Source organism: Empidonax traillii, unplaced genomic scaffold (assembly GCF_003031625.1).
Source record: "Empidonax traillii isolate 1590-97213 ecotype Southwest subspecies unplaced genomic scaffold, ASM303162v1 scaffold827:size534266, whole genome shotgun sequence".
NCBI lineage: Eukaryota > Metazoa > Chordata > Aves > Passeriformes > Tyrannidae > Empidonax > Empidonax traillii.
Genome location: NW_020956020.1, coordinates 279576 through 294117, shown reverse-complemented (window position 1 = coordinate 294117; position 14542 = coordinate 279576). Strand labels below are relative to the sequence as shown.

At 44.5% G+C, this 14542-nt stretch overlaps 1 protein-coding gene across 1 annotated transcript in view; it reads left to right on the top strand.

Moving 5' to 3' along the window:
• PLA2G4A (phospholipase A2 group IVA) overlaps positions 1–14542 on the top strand; it is a 55316-nt gene that overhangs the window by 36772 nt on the left and 4002 nt on the right. Inside the window, exons 10-16 of the mRNA XM_027901968.1 lie at positions 1856–1993; positions 2301–2393; positions 3961–4032; positions 5641–5907; positions 10826–11010; positions 13903–14098; positions 14280–14437. Coding sequence (XP_027757769.1) covers positions 1856–1993; positions 2301–2393; positions 3961–4032; positions 5641–5907; positions 10826–11010; positions 13903–14098; positions 14280–14437 — 1109 coding nt within the window. The remainder of the gene's footprint in view (positions 1–1855; positions 1994–2300; positions 2394–3960; positions 4033–5640; positions 5908–10825; positions 11011–13902; positions 14099–14279; positions 14438–14542) is intronic.

Sequence of the window (14542 nt, the reverse complement as noted above, 5' to 3'; positions counted from 1 at the left end):
CCAGAAGCACCTGAAGGCCTTACTTTGGTCTAGAAAAGGTGTTGCCTCTGGCAGTGGGTCTTGGGTTTGCTTTTTTTGGGCTGTCATCTATCATTCCATAGGGTGCTAGATTTTATTGTTTCTATTTTAGGCTTTTTTCCTCCTTGTAGAACTGTTCTCATGATGTTTTGAACAGAAATATTTATTTTACACTTCCTTGTTGACTTGGTTATGGTTGGAGGCAAGACCTTCCACGTTGAAAAGCGTTAATTTTATCAGATAACAAGATCTGATCTTTCCCTCCCCAAGAGCATCTGTGACACCACGTGGTGTGGCCTACCCAGAACTGCACTAAGCATTTTCACTGAGCATAATTAGAGTCATTTAGCTGAAGACAGCTCTTTGTTTTAATTGTGACAGCTTCTTTAATGATTAAAAGGTTACCTGAAGATGCTGCTATCCAGGGTTAAAGGTTGGCTTGGATTTGGGGGCTTTGTTCTTGGCAGTCATTACACCCTCTGAGAGTGAGTGTGTTGCTCTGTAAGTGCTATAGAATTAATTTGGGAAGCCTGGAGGGATAAATTCCAGGTTTCAGAGGGACCTTCCAGTCTCTGTTAGTGGCCACTGTCTCAAGGAGCTTCTGGAATGGCAGACAGTAATGCTGCAGCCCTTTAATTTTAAGGCAGAGACTTTATTTCCCTGAGCAGGATGTGGGATTTGAGAAATTCTCTTCAAGCTGAAGGTGGGCTCTCAAAGATTAAATTAATTCTAATTCTCCATTCAGCTCTGTTGCCCCCTGGTTGTGAATATCTGAATATGGGCCAAGTCACGTTGGTAGAGCTAAAGGGAAGTACCACCAAATTGCTAGACTGGGTCTTCAAAGGAATTCCCTTCTGCTCCAGCGAGTGTGAAGATCTGTGGGTGGTTATCTCTTTTGCCTTTCTCTTGCAGAATTATTTCTGAGTTGTTTACATGAATAGTCAAGTCAATCACTGCTAAAAATAGGGAAGGGAAAACAGGTGAATGAGTGAAATACTAACAATATAGGATAAATTTGGTTTATTTGCTTTTTGAAATGAATTCTCTGATGTAAGTACTCTACTGGTACCAAAGGAAGTATTTCCAAGTCAGCTAAAATCCATTTTCAAAGATGGCCTATGTCAGTAGAACATAAATCACTTCGGAAATTTTCTGCCAAGATCAGAAAATGAATTTGCACATTTTATTCCATGGTTTTTTTTGAGCTCTGTTCAATAAAAAAAAGGATTTAAAACATATTTTTGGCAGTGTTAGAATTCATAAGTTTACCAGCTGCCTCTCAGCTTTGCCTTTGCATATTAGATTTCACCATCAGCTTTTGGGTTGGGTGGAATCCAAATACCTCTCCTAGAATATTTCACAACCTTTGTGATAATCATTTTTCTGCCACTTTTATCCCTGCCTTTCACATTTTTGGTAGAATCACACTGAAGGAAAAGAAGCTTGGACCTCAGCCCCACGTTCCACTCGGTGTGGCAGGGAGTGATGGTGAAGCATGAGGTGGAAACCAGCTGCCCTTGTGTTTTTCTCAGTCATGATCACTCCTTTTAATATTTCTGGGTTTACAGCCTCTTTTTTTTTTTTTTTTCTTTTCACCAAGTTTCTTGTGATAAAAGAAAATGGGACTGAGAATTCCTTCCCTGTTGGGACATCGCTGTCCTTCATTTGAAATCAACGTTTTGGCTTCTTCAGAGCCTTCCTCTTGGTTTTTCAGCTTCTCATTTCTCTGCAGTTTCTTTTCTTGCACAGAGGTTTCATTCATTTCTGTGTTTTCCTCCTCATTTCTGTTCAAGTGGAGATTGCTGACTAAGCCCAGTTTTGTTTCTGATTTTTGCAGACTGGGTGGAATTCAGTCCCTATGAGATTGGTATGGCCAAATATGGCACCTTCATGTCTCCTGATCTGTTTGGCAGCAAGTTTTTCATGGGGACAGTGGTGAAGAAGTACAATGAAAATCCCTTGCATTTCCTCATGGGTGAGTATGGGACAGAAAGAGGCTTCAAAATAATAATAATTTCGTGGACAAGGGCTCTTAAATGCAGTCACACCAAGTGCGAGACAAGAAGTAGAGTTCTGAGTGAGCTGGAAGAGATTAACTGGAAAGATTTCACAGACGTGGATTGGCAGTTCTTGTTTTTTTGTTTCTGGTTTGGACATCTGAGCATGTTCCGAAACCAGAGGTGTGTTCAGAGAGCAACCAGCTGCTTAAATAGATTATTAAAATATGTGGTTTTTTTTTTCCTTCTGCTGACCTGCCTTCATTATTTATTTCCCTCTTCCAGGTGTTTGGGGCAGTGCATTTTCCATATTATTTAACAGAGTGCTTGGTGTCTCCAACTCTCAGAATAAAGGCCCCACCATGGAAGAAGAATTAGGTAAGATTAGTAAAATAATTCTACTGTGCAAACCATTACTGCCAGGATCCAGTGCCCTCTCCCTCTGTGGGAGGATGGCACTGCTGGGAGCCCTTTAATTAATTAACTTTAATTGCTGACCTTGCAAGATGCTGCAGAGGGAGGGAAGGAGGGTTAGGAGGGTTCTTTTCTTCCTTTCACTTTTGTTTCTGCTCAGTGATCCTGCATTACACATCCAGCTCTTCCCAGGAAGTTCACAGAATCCAAATCCTCTTTTTATGTTGTTTTGATGATTTTTGGAGACCAGAAGCTGACAAAGGACTTGATAGTCACTTATGTAGTCTCCTGACACTGCACTGCTTATTCAAGGGATTAGTAAAATAGTCCTAAATTTGATCATCTCTGGATTGTTAATGTTCCATTCTCCCACAACCTTCTGGTATCTGATTTAATGAGCTTGGTTTCATTCCGAACACACCAATGGTATGATGACTGTAAGGAAAGAATTTTAGCGTGGTTTGGATGGACTTTTTTGTGTTTTATTCGAGAATGTAGTTGGTGGTTGGAGGTTTCTACACTTTTGTTTCCCATCCAGAGGGCAGCATTACCTGGCCAACAAATAAATTGTACTCGACAGGCAGATTTTTCTGAAGAGCAAGAAAGAAAAAGGACATGGAGATGATTTGAAAAAAAAACCCAAACAACAAAAAAACCAACCCAACAAAAAGCACACACATGTCCCTTGGGTGTCTCTGTCTCCTAAGTGATGGAATTCAGCTGTTTGATAACCTCCTTATTTAGGGATGAAAATGAGACCTTTGGGTTCCTATATCTGATACACTTCATGGGTGTTAACACCTACTCATGGAGGATCCCTGGCCATAAATGTGATCATGGAAAAGTGTGTTCCTGCTTTTTAAAGATACTGAGAGACATATGAAGGGATATGTCTATATTATATAAAGATATATGTCTATATTATATAAAGGTATTGAGAATATTATCTTTCATCTCTGACTCATTTCACATCTCAGTTTAAAAATATCCTGTGAAGTGGGATCAGCTGTGAAAATATTAATGTGGCTTCAACCTCAGCCTGAGCAGAGCTGAAGATGTCCCAGTGACACCTTGGGACCGCCAAAGTGAAGGCCAAAATTCCAGGGGACGTCAGAAGAGCTGGTGCTGCCCACAGGATGATGTGTAAATCACACCTGGGGGAGTAAACAATGAATTTTCCTTGGGGGTTTCTTTAAAGAGATGATTTGATTTCCAAAAAGTGCATTTGTTGGCTTTGTTAGCTTCCATTTCTGGTCAGGAATTTTTGGTTTTGGGATGAATTGTGTCAGATGGGGTGCAGAGGGGGGTGAGAGGTTCTGCTTTAGGATTAGATTTTGTTTTCTCAGCCCCCAAATTGGAGGCTAAAGCCAAAATCTGCTGCTGTAATGTCCACAGCAGATCCAGTCTCTTCAGCTGTATTTTCTATCACAAAGACTGGGCTGGTTTTGTGACTCAGATTGCTGTGAAATTCTGAGCTGTTTTGAGAGTTAAAGCCCAGCAGTTTAAAGGAATTTTATGTTTCTTTTAACAGAAAATATCAGGCTAAAGCACCTTGTAAGCAACGACAGCTCAGACAGTGAAGATGAATCACAGCATCCAAAAGGTAAGGAAATGATCGGTTTTCATTCCTAATTTCCTTTTTTTTTCCTGCAGCTTTTGTGTAGCTCAGCAAAGCAGAGAAATGAGGAACAGGAGACCAGGAGGTCTTGGCTTGACTTCCTGCCTCCTGCTCGAGCTCATCATCAGGTGATTCTCTCACACATCCTCAGTCCTGAACCCCAGTGGGGCTTCCCAGAGCTCTGGAATTCCACACACCCCCCAAACTGTGGTTTGCTGAGCCAGTGAGGGCTGTTCCCAGCAAGCAGCTGAGCTCAGAGCCATGTTGGAATTGTCACCAGCCCAGCAAACTAAAACTTTCCATTGTTTTCAAGGGTTTCTTGATCAAATATTCACCAGAGATTGGTTCAGTTTGTGGTTCCAACGTTCACAGGTGTCTTCTGGCACCTGTATAAATGACATCTGATACAGGAAATTCCTGGAGCTTTGGCTCAGGGTTTGTAACAATGCCCAAATCCAGCTTCCCAGGAGAGGTGCAACCACAAAGAGAGTGTTTGGCAGTGGGAAGAAAAGATCCTATTGAAAATCATCTTCAAGCATCTAAACCACCTGGAGATTTCTCTAGTTTTAGTCAGGGACTCAGTCTCAGCCTGACAATGCTTTCTGATGGTGTTTTTGGGGCCAACAGTGATTTTCACCTGAAAAGACCCTGGTTATGATTTTAACAAGCAATACAAAGATGGGAATGCAGCTGTTTGTGATTTCAGGGTCTACAGGAAGAAAAGAAAATCCTGTGTGATGAGGCAGTGAATTGTGTCACTACCTCAATTCCCCCTATGTGTAAAATAGTAGGTGGTACCACATTCTGTGTTTATTTGTGGGTTTCCTGTTTAATCATTACAGCCAGCACCAAACACTCCGTTTCTCTCATAGTTTTGAAGCCATAGTGAACAACCTAAAAATCTGTGATTGCAAGCACTTGGCAATCCCCCTCACTTCCATAGAATGTTGTGCAGATGCTGAACCTCTGCACTTTGTGATGCTTCTCCCTGCTAATATAAAAAATCAGCTCCATTGAGCTGTAGCTGCGGACATTGTCTGATTGCTTCATTGTGCTCCTCAGTTAATTAAAACCAGATATTAATTGCAGTCTGCAGTTTACCGTAAGTGTATTTTCAGATATTTTAGAATTCCCATGCTAATTATTTTTAATTTTAGTTATTTTGGGATTTTCATGCATTCTTTTATGCCTTCTGGAGGAAAAATGGGTTTCTGGCTATCAGCAAAGGATGGAGAAGGCTGGCAGTGCCCATCCAGCAGAATTCAGCTTTACACAGAGCATAGATTTTGGCAACTCAGGTCTGTCTGTCTGCCCCTGAGCCCGGGAGAGTTGCCTCATTGCCCTCATCCAGATGGGTCATCCAAGACATTCCCAATCTGTTTTCCTGAGGGTCACATCCACACTGTTGCAGTGCAGATGGAAAGCCGAGGGTGGATTGTCCCCGTTCCTCTGGGATTGCTGCAGCGAAGCTCCCTCACCAAGCCCACAGCTCGTGGAGATGATGCTGTGGCGTGGTTCCTGTGGGTCCTTGGCTCTGGCAGCCCCAGCAGTGCTGTGTTTACCCTCCCGTGGTGTTGTCCTTGCTCCCTGCAGGCAGTGGGAGCGCCGAGGCCGGGCAGGAGCAGCGGGAGAGCGGCCAGGAGAGTGGCCAGGAGAGCGGCCAGGAGAGCTGGGTGCAGCGCATGCTGATGGCCCTGGTGGGGGACAGTGCCCTGTTCAACACCAGGGAGGGCCGTGCTGGCAAGGTGCACAACTTCATGCTGGGGCTGAACCTCAACAGCTGCTACCCCCTGTCCCCCCTGGCAGAGCTGCTCACCCAGGAGTCCGTGGAGGAGGACGAGCTCGATGCGGCCGTTGCAGGTCAGTCCACGGACAGTGTTGGGCGTTATGGGTAAAGCCAGACTGGGTGACTGCCCAGCACATCAGGAGGTTGATAGAAGCCTGTACCTGGGAGCAGGAGAACGTTCCTGTGAGGACTGACCAACAGCAGAGGTTGTGAGGTGACTGGGGGGCTCAAAGGACACCAGACTCGTGTCTGCTGCCTCCCTCCCCTGTCCCCAGCCAGCACCTTCTGGAGGGACAGTGGCTCTCTGTCTGGAAGGAATTGCTGGCAGAGGTGACCAAACTGCTTCTGTGTAGGATGCCCTTCATTACATCCACTTTCTCACTCTCTTGGCCTTCTCCAAAGGGTGTCCTGTGTTGTTCCCTGTCTCTTATTGATGAGAGTAAAAGCTTTCCTTGTTCTCCTACAGGGCTCCCCTGTTGCAAAGATTTTGTAGCTCGTCTGCTGTATCTGTCTTCTGAAAAATCTCTGGAGGCAACACAATGCTGCACTTGTAGAATCATAAAATCCCCTGAGCTGGGAGGGACCCACAAGGACCATCCAGTCCAGCCCCTGGCCCTGCACAGACACCCCAACAATCCCTCCTGTCCCTCAGAGTGTTGTCCAAACCCTCCTGCAGCTCTGGCAGCCTTGGGGCTGTGCCCACTGCCCTGGGGAGCCTGTTCAGTGCCAACCAGCCTCTGGGGGAAGAACCTTTCCCTGAGATCCACCCTGAGCCTGCCCTGGCACAGCCTGTAAATCCCTCCTTTGCTGACACCTTGTTCTTCCCAGTGTGGATGCACCTGACCAGCCACTCACATTTCAGTGTGACTGATGTGCAGATACATCCATGTTTCACGTTGGCTTAAGCAGGAATGCAGATGGAAGAGAAGAGTTTCAGAAAAATAATTATTTGCCATAGAAGTCCAAAGTCTTCCCCCACTCCATGGGTTACGTGGTGTTTGGGACAGTAGCTGTGAGGAATTAGGAATCATGTTTGATTAGGGTTTTGAAGCTTTGCAGTAAAGTATTCCTTGCAACCTTCTCAGTGAGAATCAGTTCATTTCTAGTATTCTTCTGACGCTGTTGTGATCACTGGAAGTGTTCAGGGCCAGGTTGGGCTAGTGGAAGATGTCTCTGCCCATAGCAGGGGGTGGAATGAGATGATCTTTAAGGTCCCTTCCAACCCAAACCATTCCATGATTGTGTCCCATCCCACCGAGGAGCTACAGCTCTCTGACAGTGGTGGTCCTTCCATGCTGCAGCACCACAGCTCTCCCATCCATCCCTGGTAACAACCACCATCACTTCAGCCCTTCTTTTCTGCTCGGAGATTGCCCCAACTGCTCCCTCTGCAGCAGCAAATACCAGATGTGATTTACAAGCTCAAGTAGCAGCCACGCTCTGATGTGTGTTTGCTCATGTAACAAATCCCTCCCAGTGGCTGAACAGTAATTTCCATCTGGACTCCACTCTCTAAATATTTTTATCATCTCAGAGATGTTTACAACTGCGTAGTCTTAATATTTATAGTAGTTGTAAAAGAGGCAGGAAAGCGGGTAGGAAATTTATGGTTGGAAAAAATGACAGTTGATGAAAATTTTGCATAATTAAGACATGTGGATAATGTTCGGAATCGACTGTCGACTTCCTGGGGTTTAATTTCAGTGGAAATAAAATTCTGGCTTGATAAAATGAGCCTGCACCTCTGAGACAATTACTTTTGGAGTGCCTGAAACTTCTTTGGGTTAAAATGTCTGGGAAGAGTTCACATGACAGCAGTTGTTTTAGTGTCAGCTGAAGCGCACGCTCATAAACCTAATCATAAACTAATCTGACAGGCACGAGTAGTTGCAATATTATAGTCAAGAGGAGTTTAAACCCCCCTGAAGTTTCAGTAGTTAATATAAAATTTAATCATTCGGTGGTGTGATAAGTGTGTCCACACTTTAATGCTGTGAATTTTCCTTGCAAATGCTGAGGAGCCCAGAGGAGCAGATAGAAAGGAAATAGATAGAAATAGATAAAAAGGAAACTTTGGTGTAAATTTAAAATACTTATATTACCGAGGCACTGGATGCATTTGGGCTTTGCATATTTATTCTACCACTGGCAGTTTACCTGTCAGCTCGAGTACAGAGAGGAGTGTGTAATGCTTTAGGACTGACTTTCTTTTATTACCAGACACTCCAAGGGAGAAATGAGTGACTCAAAAAGGATATAAATAATACTTTACGTCTCCACTTGTCCCAGACCTTCCCAGAGGATGAACTGTGGCTGGCCTAAGCTGATGTTACAGAATTACTGAGACTGAATTTAGGGGCTGCAGTGCCTGCAGCAGAAATCCCAGCTGCTTGTCTGGAAGTAAAACACTGGGATTTGCTTTTCCATAGATTCTATTTATAGAATCTGAACGTTTCCTTATTTCATCTCAAATGCACTTCGAAGCTTTACACCTCTCCAGTGATTTCATTGTGAGCTCAGAGTTTATTCTTTCTTTACTTGATATTACAACATACCAAAATACTTGAGAAAACACCACGTGAATAACAATGGGGGGAAAATAACCCATGATCTCTTTATTGCAGTATTTGTGGGAAGTGTTATGGCAGATGCACGTCAGAAGCAAATGCCCTTTTTCATCTCCCACATTTCCACTGGAGCTGCTGTTTGGGACAAATTTGGTCTCCAGAACAGAGTCTCTCTTTCTGTTCCCAAACAGTTCTTAGTATCTGTTTGTGTATCTGATGCCTGGGAAGCAGACAGGGATGATACTGGGCTAGGAAACACAGAATCCCAGGATTGGTAAGGCTGGAAAAGACCTTTAAGATCAGGGAGTCCAACCATCCAACCCACGTTCACCACTAAACCGTGTCTGCCAGTGCCACATCCACACAGAGAATTGTTATGTTAAGTTTGGTTTTAATCATGAAGTTTGGAAACAAAGGGAACCACCTTGTTCTTCAGTGTCTTGTTGGTGGGAGGAGGGTTTGCAGAAACACTCCTGTCACAAATGTTGTTATAGATGACACTGTAGTGATTTAAAGGATCACTGCTGACTTTCAAATCCAAGTTTTGTAAGGTAAAAAAAGGGCAAAACATGAGCAAAAATGTTTCCACAATTTTTAGAAATTCTGTAGAGAACAAGGATTTAGTTACTTTTGAAATGTTGTCTTTAAACAAGACGAGGAAATCAAAACTTCTACTTGTGCTAAAAGGAAATGTATTGAGTACTTTTGCCAGTTTTTTTTTTTAATTATGATGAATTTGATAAATACTAATTTATTTTTGTAGATTTATGCTAAGTTATGATGATGAAATATATCTGGTTTTAAAATAGGGCTATAAACACAGCCCTTTTGCAATAGGCAATGATTTTAAAGTGTTCTCTCCCTTAGGAATCAAGGCAAATAGTAGGAAAATGGGGCCCCATTTCTTAGAAAAGTGTCCTCTACTAAATAACAACAGAAATAAAAAGGGAAAGCATCTGTTCTGAGATTTTTTTTTTTTTTTTTGCTGCTCATAGCACTAAATTTTTCTCATGGATCCTCAAATAATAGGAATGAGAGTTTGAATTATTTTGGATGGATTTTCTTCACTTTAAAATGTCTTCTTTTTTTTTCAGATTACTTCTACTGCAAATAAGCAGATGTTGGGAAGTTTAATTACACCAGAAATAATTATATTCTCCTATCCAGCATTCCTTAGATCACAGTGCCCTCTACAGAAATGAGCATTAGTTTTCAGTCAAAAAAGCAAAACCACACACTGGAAATCTGTTAAAAACCCAGAGAAAGAACAGACCCTCATGGGAATAGTTTTAATTCCAGCAGGGATTGTTTAGTGGCATCCAGAGACTTGGATGAGTGCAAAGAGACTTCAGAAAAACTGATTGTTTTTTTTTCCTGAGCTGCATCCAGGGAATACTGGGGTTCCAGGGGGAACATCATCTCCTGCAGCCCTCAGGTGGGCTCAGAGAGGAGTCTGGTTTGTCCCTCGCTGGGACAGCACTGGCAGGGAGTGGCTCACAGGCAGTTCTTCAGTTTGAAATATGGACATGGGTCACTGTTTCTTTTTGTTCCTGGTGGAGTAGTGAGTTGTGAGGTCATCAGATTGGGTGCAGTTGGAAAGCAAGACTGGATAGTCCCAGTTGAATGGACAGGAGCAGGTTGTGGACAAGCGTCACACCCAAGCAGGTCCACAGCGAGGCTTTTCAGGGGGAAGAGCTGGGGAGGATGAGGGGCAGGGAGAGGAAACCTGAGAGAAGAGGTTTGGGCAGGGTTTTAGGACACTGAGGGGATCACAGAGTCATTAGGGTTGGGAGGGATCTCAGGCCATCACCCACCCAACCCTCCCCCCTCCAAGGCAGGGCCACCTGCAGCAGGTGACACAATGCATCCAGGTGGGTTTGGGAGGTCTCCAGACAGGAAGACTCCAGGCCCTCCCTGGGCAGCTGTTCCAGGCCCTGCCACCCTCCATGCAAAGAGATTCTTCCTTGTTGTGTTTTAGTTTCTGGCCATTGCTGCTCATCCTGTCTCTGGGCTCCTCCAAAAAGAGTCTGGGACCATCCTCTTGGGCAGATGGGCGTTTGGAATTTGTCTCTTAACATCCCATAAACCCTTTCCTTTGTGTTTGAGCTGATGGGGTGAAGGTGGGAAGGCTGGGCTCAAACCTGGCCACTTGTCCCGTTCAGTGTTGCCTCGAGCCACTTTTGTGTGTGCGTGGGGACAGGGCCCTTCCAACCCCTTCTCTCCCACCTCATTCTCCACTTGTTAAGAGCTGAAGTTACACTTGAGTTCATGCTGTGTTTAGCTGGGATGTCCTGTGCATTTTAAATCCTTTGCAATCCCCACTGCTTGGGGAGACACTGGAAAACCCATCAAAACCTGAGTTCTTAACTCGTATGTCCTGTTGTTTTTTTTTTGTTTTGTTTTTGTTTTCCTGTGTTCTGCGCAGATCCTGATGAGTTTGAGAGGATTTACGAGCCACTGGATGTGAAGAGCAAGAAGATTCACATTGTGGACAGTGGGCTGACGTTTAACCTGCCATACCCCCTCATCCTGAGGCCTCAGAGAGGCGTCGATCTCATCATCTCTTTTGATTTCTCGGCAAGGCCAAGTGATTCCAGCCCGCCTTTCAAGGTAAGTAAGACAGGCCATACCCTCCCTCGGGGTCAGGAGCCCAAGCTGGCTGTTGTATTTTTCCAATCATGTTGTTCCCACATTTTGTGGTCCCAGAAGGTGCTGCTGTATCTACAACACTGGAATGACTCTTTCCACATCAAGCAGAATATTGCCCTGTGCCTCAGTTCCTGTTTACATGGCACAGCTAACACGAGGAAGGCTATTTCAAAGGAAGGAAATTCAGCTGAAGTAGTTGTTTTTATGGAAATTTTGCTTTCCTACCGATTGCAGGGTTTTATTTTATGTCAGTATTAAACAATGAAGTCAATTAGCAGTGCACTGGTGCTCTAACTCTGTCCAGCTGCTCTCTGGGTGCTGTGATGTAAATGAATGGTCCCATGTCATCATCCTGCAGAAATGCATCATCCTACTCACTCTGGTGTTGCTAAATAAATAACCTTTTGGAAGCAGGGCTGGCTGTCCATTTACATCTCCCTGGGATCATCCCAGCAATGGTTTAAAGAGGATTCTTAAATCCATTGAGGCCAGAGGAAAACAGCAAGAGAAAACCAGGGATTGAATGACTCGGGTACTTTGTGTAGCAGATGTGGAAAGCACGGCTGTGTCTGTGCAACCTGTGCATCCACAGAGCTCCATCTCATCCCAAAGGCTTAACGTGGGATCATTTTGGTAACTGATAACAGAAAAAACAGCACTTCAGAGACTGCAGTGAGGTGCTCACTTCGAGACAGGGTTTAGTGGGCTCAGTGGGATTCAGTTGAAGGTTGGATTGATGATCTTGGAGGTCTTTTCCAAGCTCAGTGATTCTGTGGTTCTCAAAAAAAGAGGCAGTATTTATTTCCAAGAGGATTTCAAAAAGAATTTTTAAGGAAACCCGGAAAACATTTCTGTTTGAAAAGCAACTGATGTTCCTCGTTGTTTTACAGACAAATTTCAATGAGAACAGATTATTTTGTTCCTTGATCTTAACATTGAGGATATTAGAAAATAACAGTGGTAGCAAAATGAGCTCGAGATCAATGTTGTCAAATACAAAGACAAACCAGTTTCAGGAGAATAAAAAGGGGTAATTTCTGTAATCTCTAGGTCTTTTGGGGCTACTGGGAAAAACAGAGCACTGAGAAGACTCTTCCTAGTGCTGAGATCCTTTGTTTTCTTCCTTAATTCACTGAATCCCAGAGTGTTTCTTCCTTTAATATTCTATTTGCATAAGAATATATTTCCTTTTTTGTCATGAATGTTTTCCCCATCAGCTAAACTTGCTGACACAGCACTGCCATCTTCTCTGAAATATCTTTTTCCTCCCTTTTTTAACATTCCACATGTGGGCCCCAGTGCAAAAGGCTGTGTATTGTCATCCCTGTTCCTCTTACCCTACACACTGAGCACTGTCTTCATCAGCTGCAATTTTTTATGTCGCTTTGGGGAATGTGGAGAGAGATTGGTTGGAGGTCAAGCGGCATCCTGAGGGGTTTTCTCTAAACTGTAGTTTTAAAAAGGCAAAAAAAAAAAAAAATCCCGTGACACAAGAAAAAAAAATCGTGGGGAAAAATAAATGGTGCCTTTGTTCTCCTGAAGCCACTGTTGAAGGGAATGGTGTGTTGTTCCTGAGGCACAAAAGAAGAGGTGTAGTCCAGAGGCAGAGGCTTTGTGTGCGTGGTTCAAGGCCAGGAACCTGTTGTGTGTCCCACTGGCTCTGCTTGCCCTGCAAAGGGCAAATGCCACTTCAAGAGTGGGCCTGTCTCCATGGTAGCACTAACATTGTACTTAGCTGGGGAAATCAGCCAGCTGAGCTCAGTGACTCCACTCTTGGTTTATCCTTTTACACCCACTATCTTTTAATCTCCTGCGTATCCACAGCAGTCGCCCGCAGAAGGGTCCTGTTTCATTGAGAACCAAGATTAAAGTTGTTGACCTTCCCTCTCCTCCCTCTCACACGCCCTCATTGCATGCTTTTGAGTCATTATTTACAAATTATTTTGTTTACTGAGTTGTCATGAGGAAGAAAAAAGCCTGTTTTCCAGCTCTCTTCAATCGGGGTGCTTTCAAACGCCACTCTAGGCTGGGATGTGACTCCGAGCACAGCAATGCCTGGCCTGGTGTTTGTGACCTCTCCTCGGTTTCCATAGTGCTGATACTCTGTTTGCAGGTCAAATTAGGGATGGTCTTTCCTCTATAAAGTCACTCCAAGATTTGTGGGACAGACCAGCTCTTTCCCTGCCATGAATTAGCGCTGGTGGTGGAGGCTGAGAGGCTGAAGGAGGCGCTCAGTTTGCCACTCTGGGTCATCAATCAGAGATTGATTTGATTAGTGCTTCATGTCACAGAATCATGGAATGGTTTGGGTTGGAAGGGACCTTAAAGATCATCTCATTCCATCCCATCTTCCACCAGCCCAGGTTGCTCCAAGCCCCATCCAACCTGGCCTTGGACACTTCCAGGGATGGGGCAGCCACAGCTTCTCTGGGCACCCTGTGCCAGGGCCTGCCCACCCTCACAGCCAAGAATTCCTTCCTAATATCCCACCTATCCCTGCCCTCTGGCAGCTTTAAGCCTTTCCCCCTTGTCCTGTGCCTCCATCCCTTGTAAACAGTCATTTTTTTGGTAGCCCCTTCAGGCACTGCAAGGCCACAGTTAGGTCACCCTAAACCTTCCTTTCTCCAGGCTGAACAATTCCAATTCTCTCAGCCTTCCCTCATTGGAGAGATGCTTCATCCCTCTAATGATCTTGGTGCCTCCTCTGGACTTGCCCCAACAGCTCCACATCCTTCCTGGGCCCTGAATAGTTAATTAATTGCTTCTGCCAACTGGTTTGCTCCATGTCTCTCTCCAAAGCTCCTCACTTTTCAGTGGATGCTTTCATGCACCTCAGCCTTTGTATCTTTTCAGGAAATTCTGCTGGCTGAGAAATGGGCTCGAATGAACAAGCTGCCCTTCCCCAAAATAGACCCCAATGTGTTTGACAGAGAGGGCCTGAAGGAGTGCTACGTGTTCAAACCAAAGGACACCTCTTCAGAGAAGGACTGTCCCACCATAATCCACTTTGTCTTGGCCAACATCAACTTCAGGAAGTACAAAGCTCCAGGTGGGCACAGTTGCTGCTGCTGAATCCCTGTTCCTTTGGAATGTGGTTGTGCACTTTGGCTCTCAAATAACTCCCAAGCGTGTCTGCAGTCCTTGGGAATGGCTCTTCTGAATTCCCTAAGTAAGGTGGTGAGTGCTCAGACCTAACATTTGGGTGGTGCTTTTGTATTTGTTCTGTGCAGGTGTTCCCAGGGAAACACAGGAAGAGAAGGACTTTGCAGACTTTGACATTTTTGATGATCCAAATACACCTTTCTCTACCTTCAACTTCCAGTATCCCAACGAGGCTTTCAAGAGGCTCCACGACCTGATGGAGTTCAACACCCTCAACAACATAGATGTACGTTGGGAGGGTTTAAAGATTGTTCAGTGGGGGAGTGGGTGATGTGAGCAAAACCCTAAATGTTCCATACAGGCCTTTGCTTCAGTGTTTGCCTGACTTTCG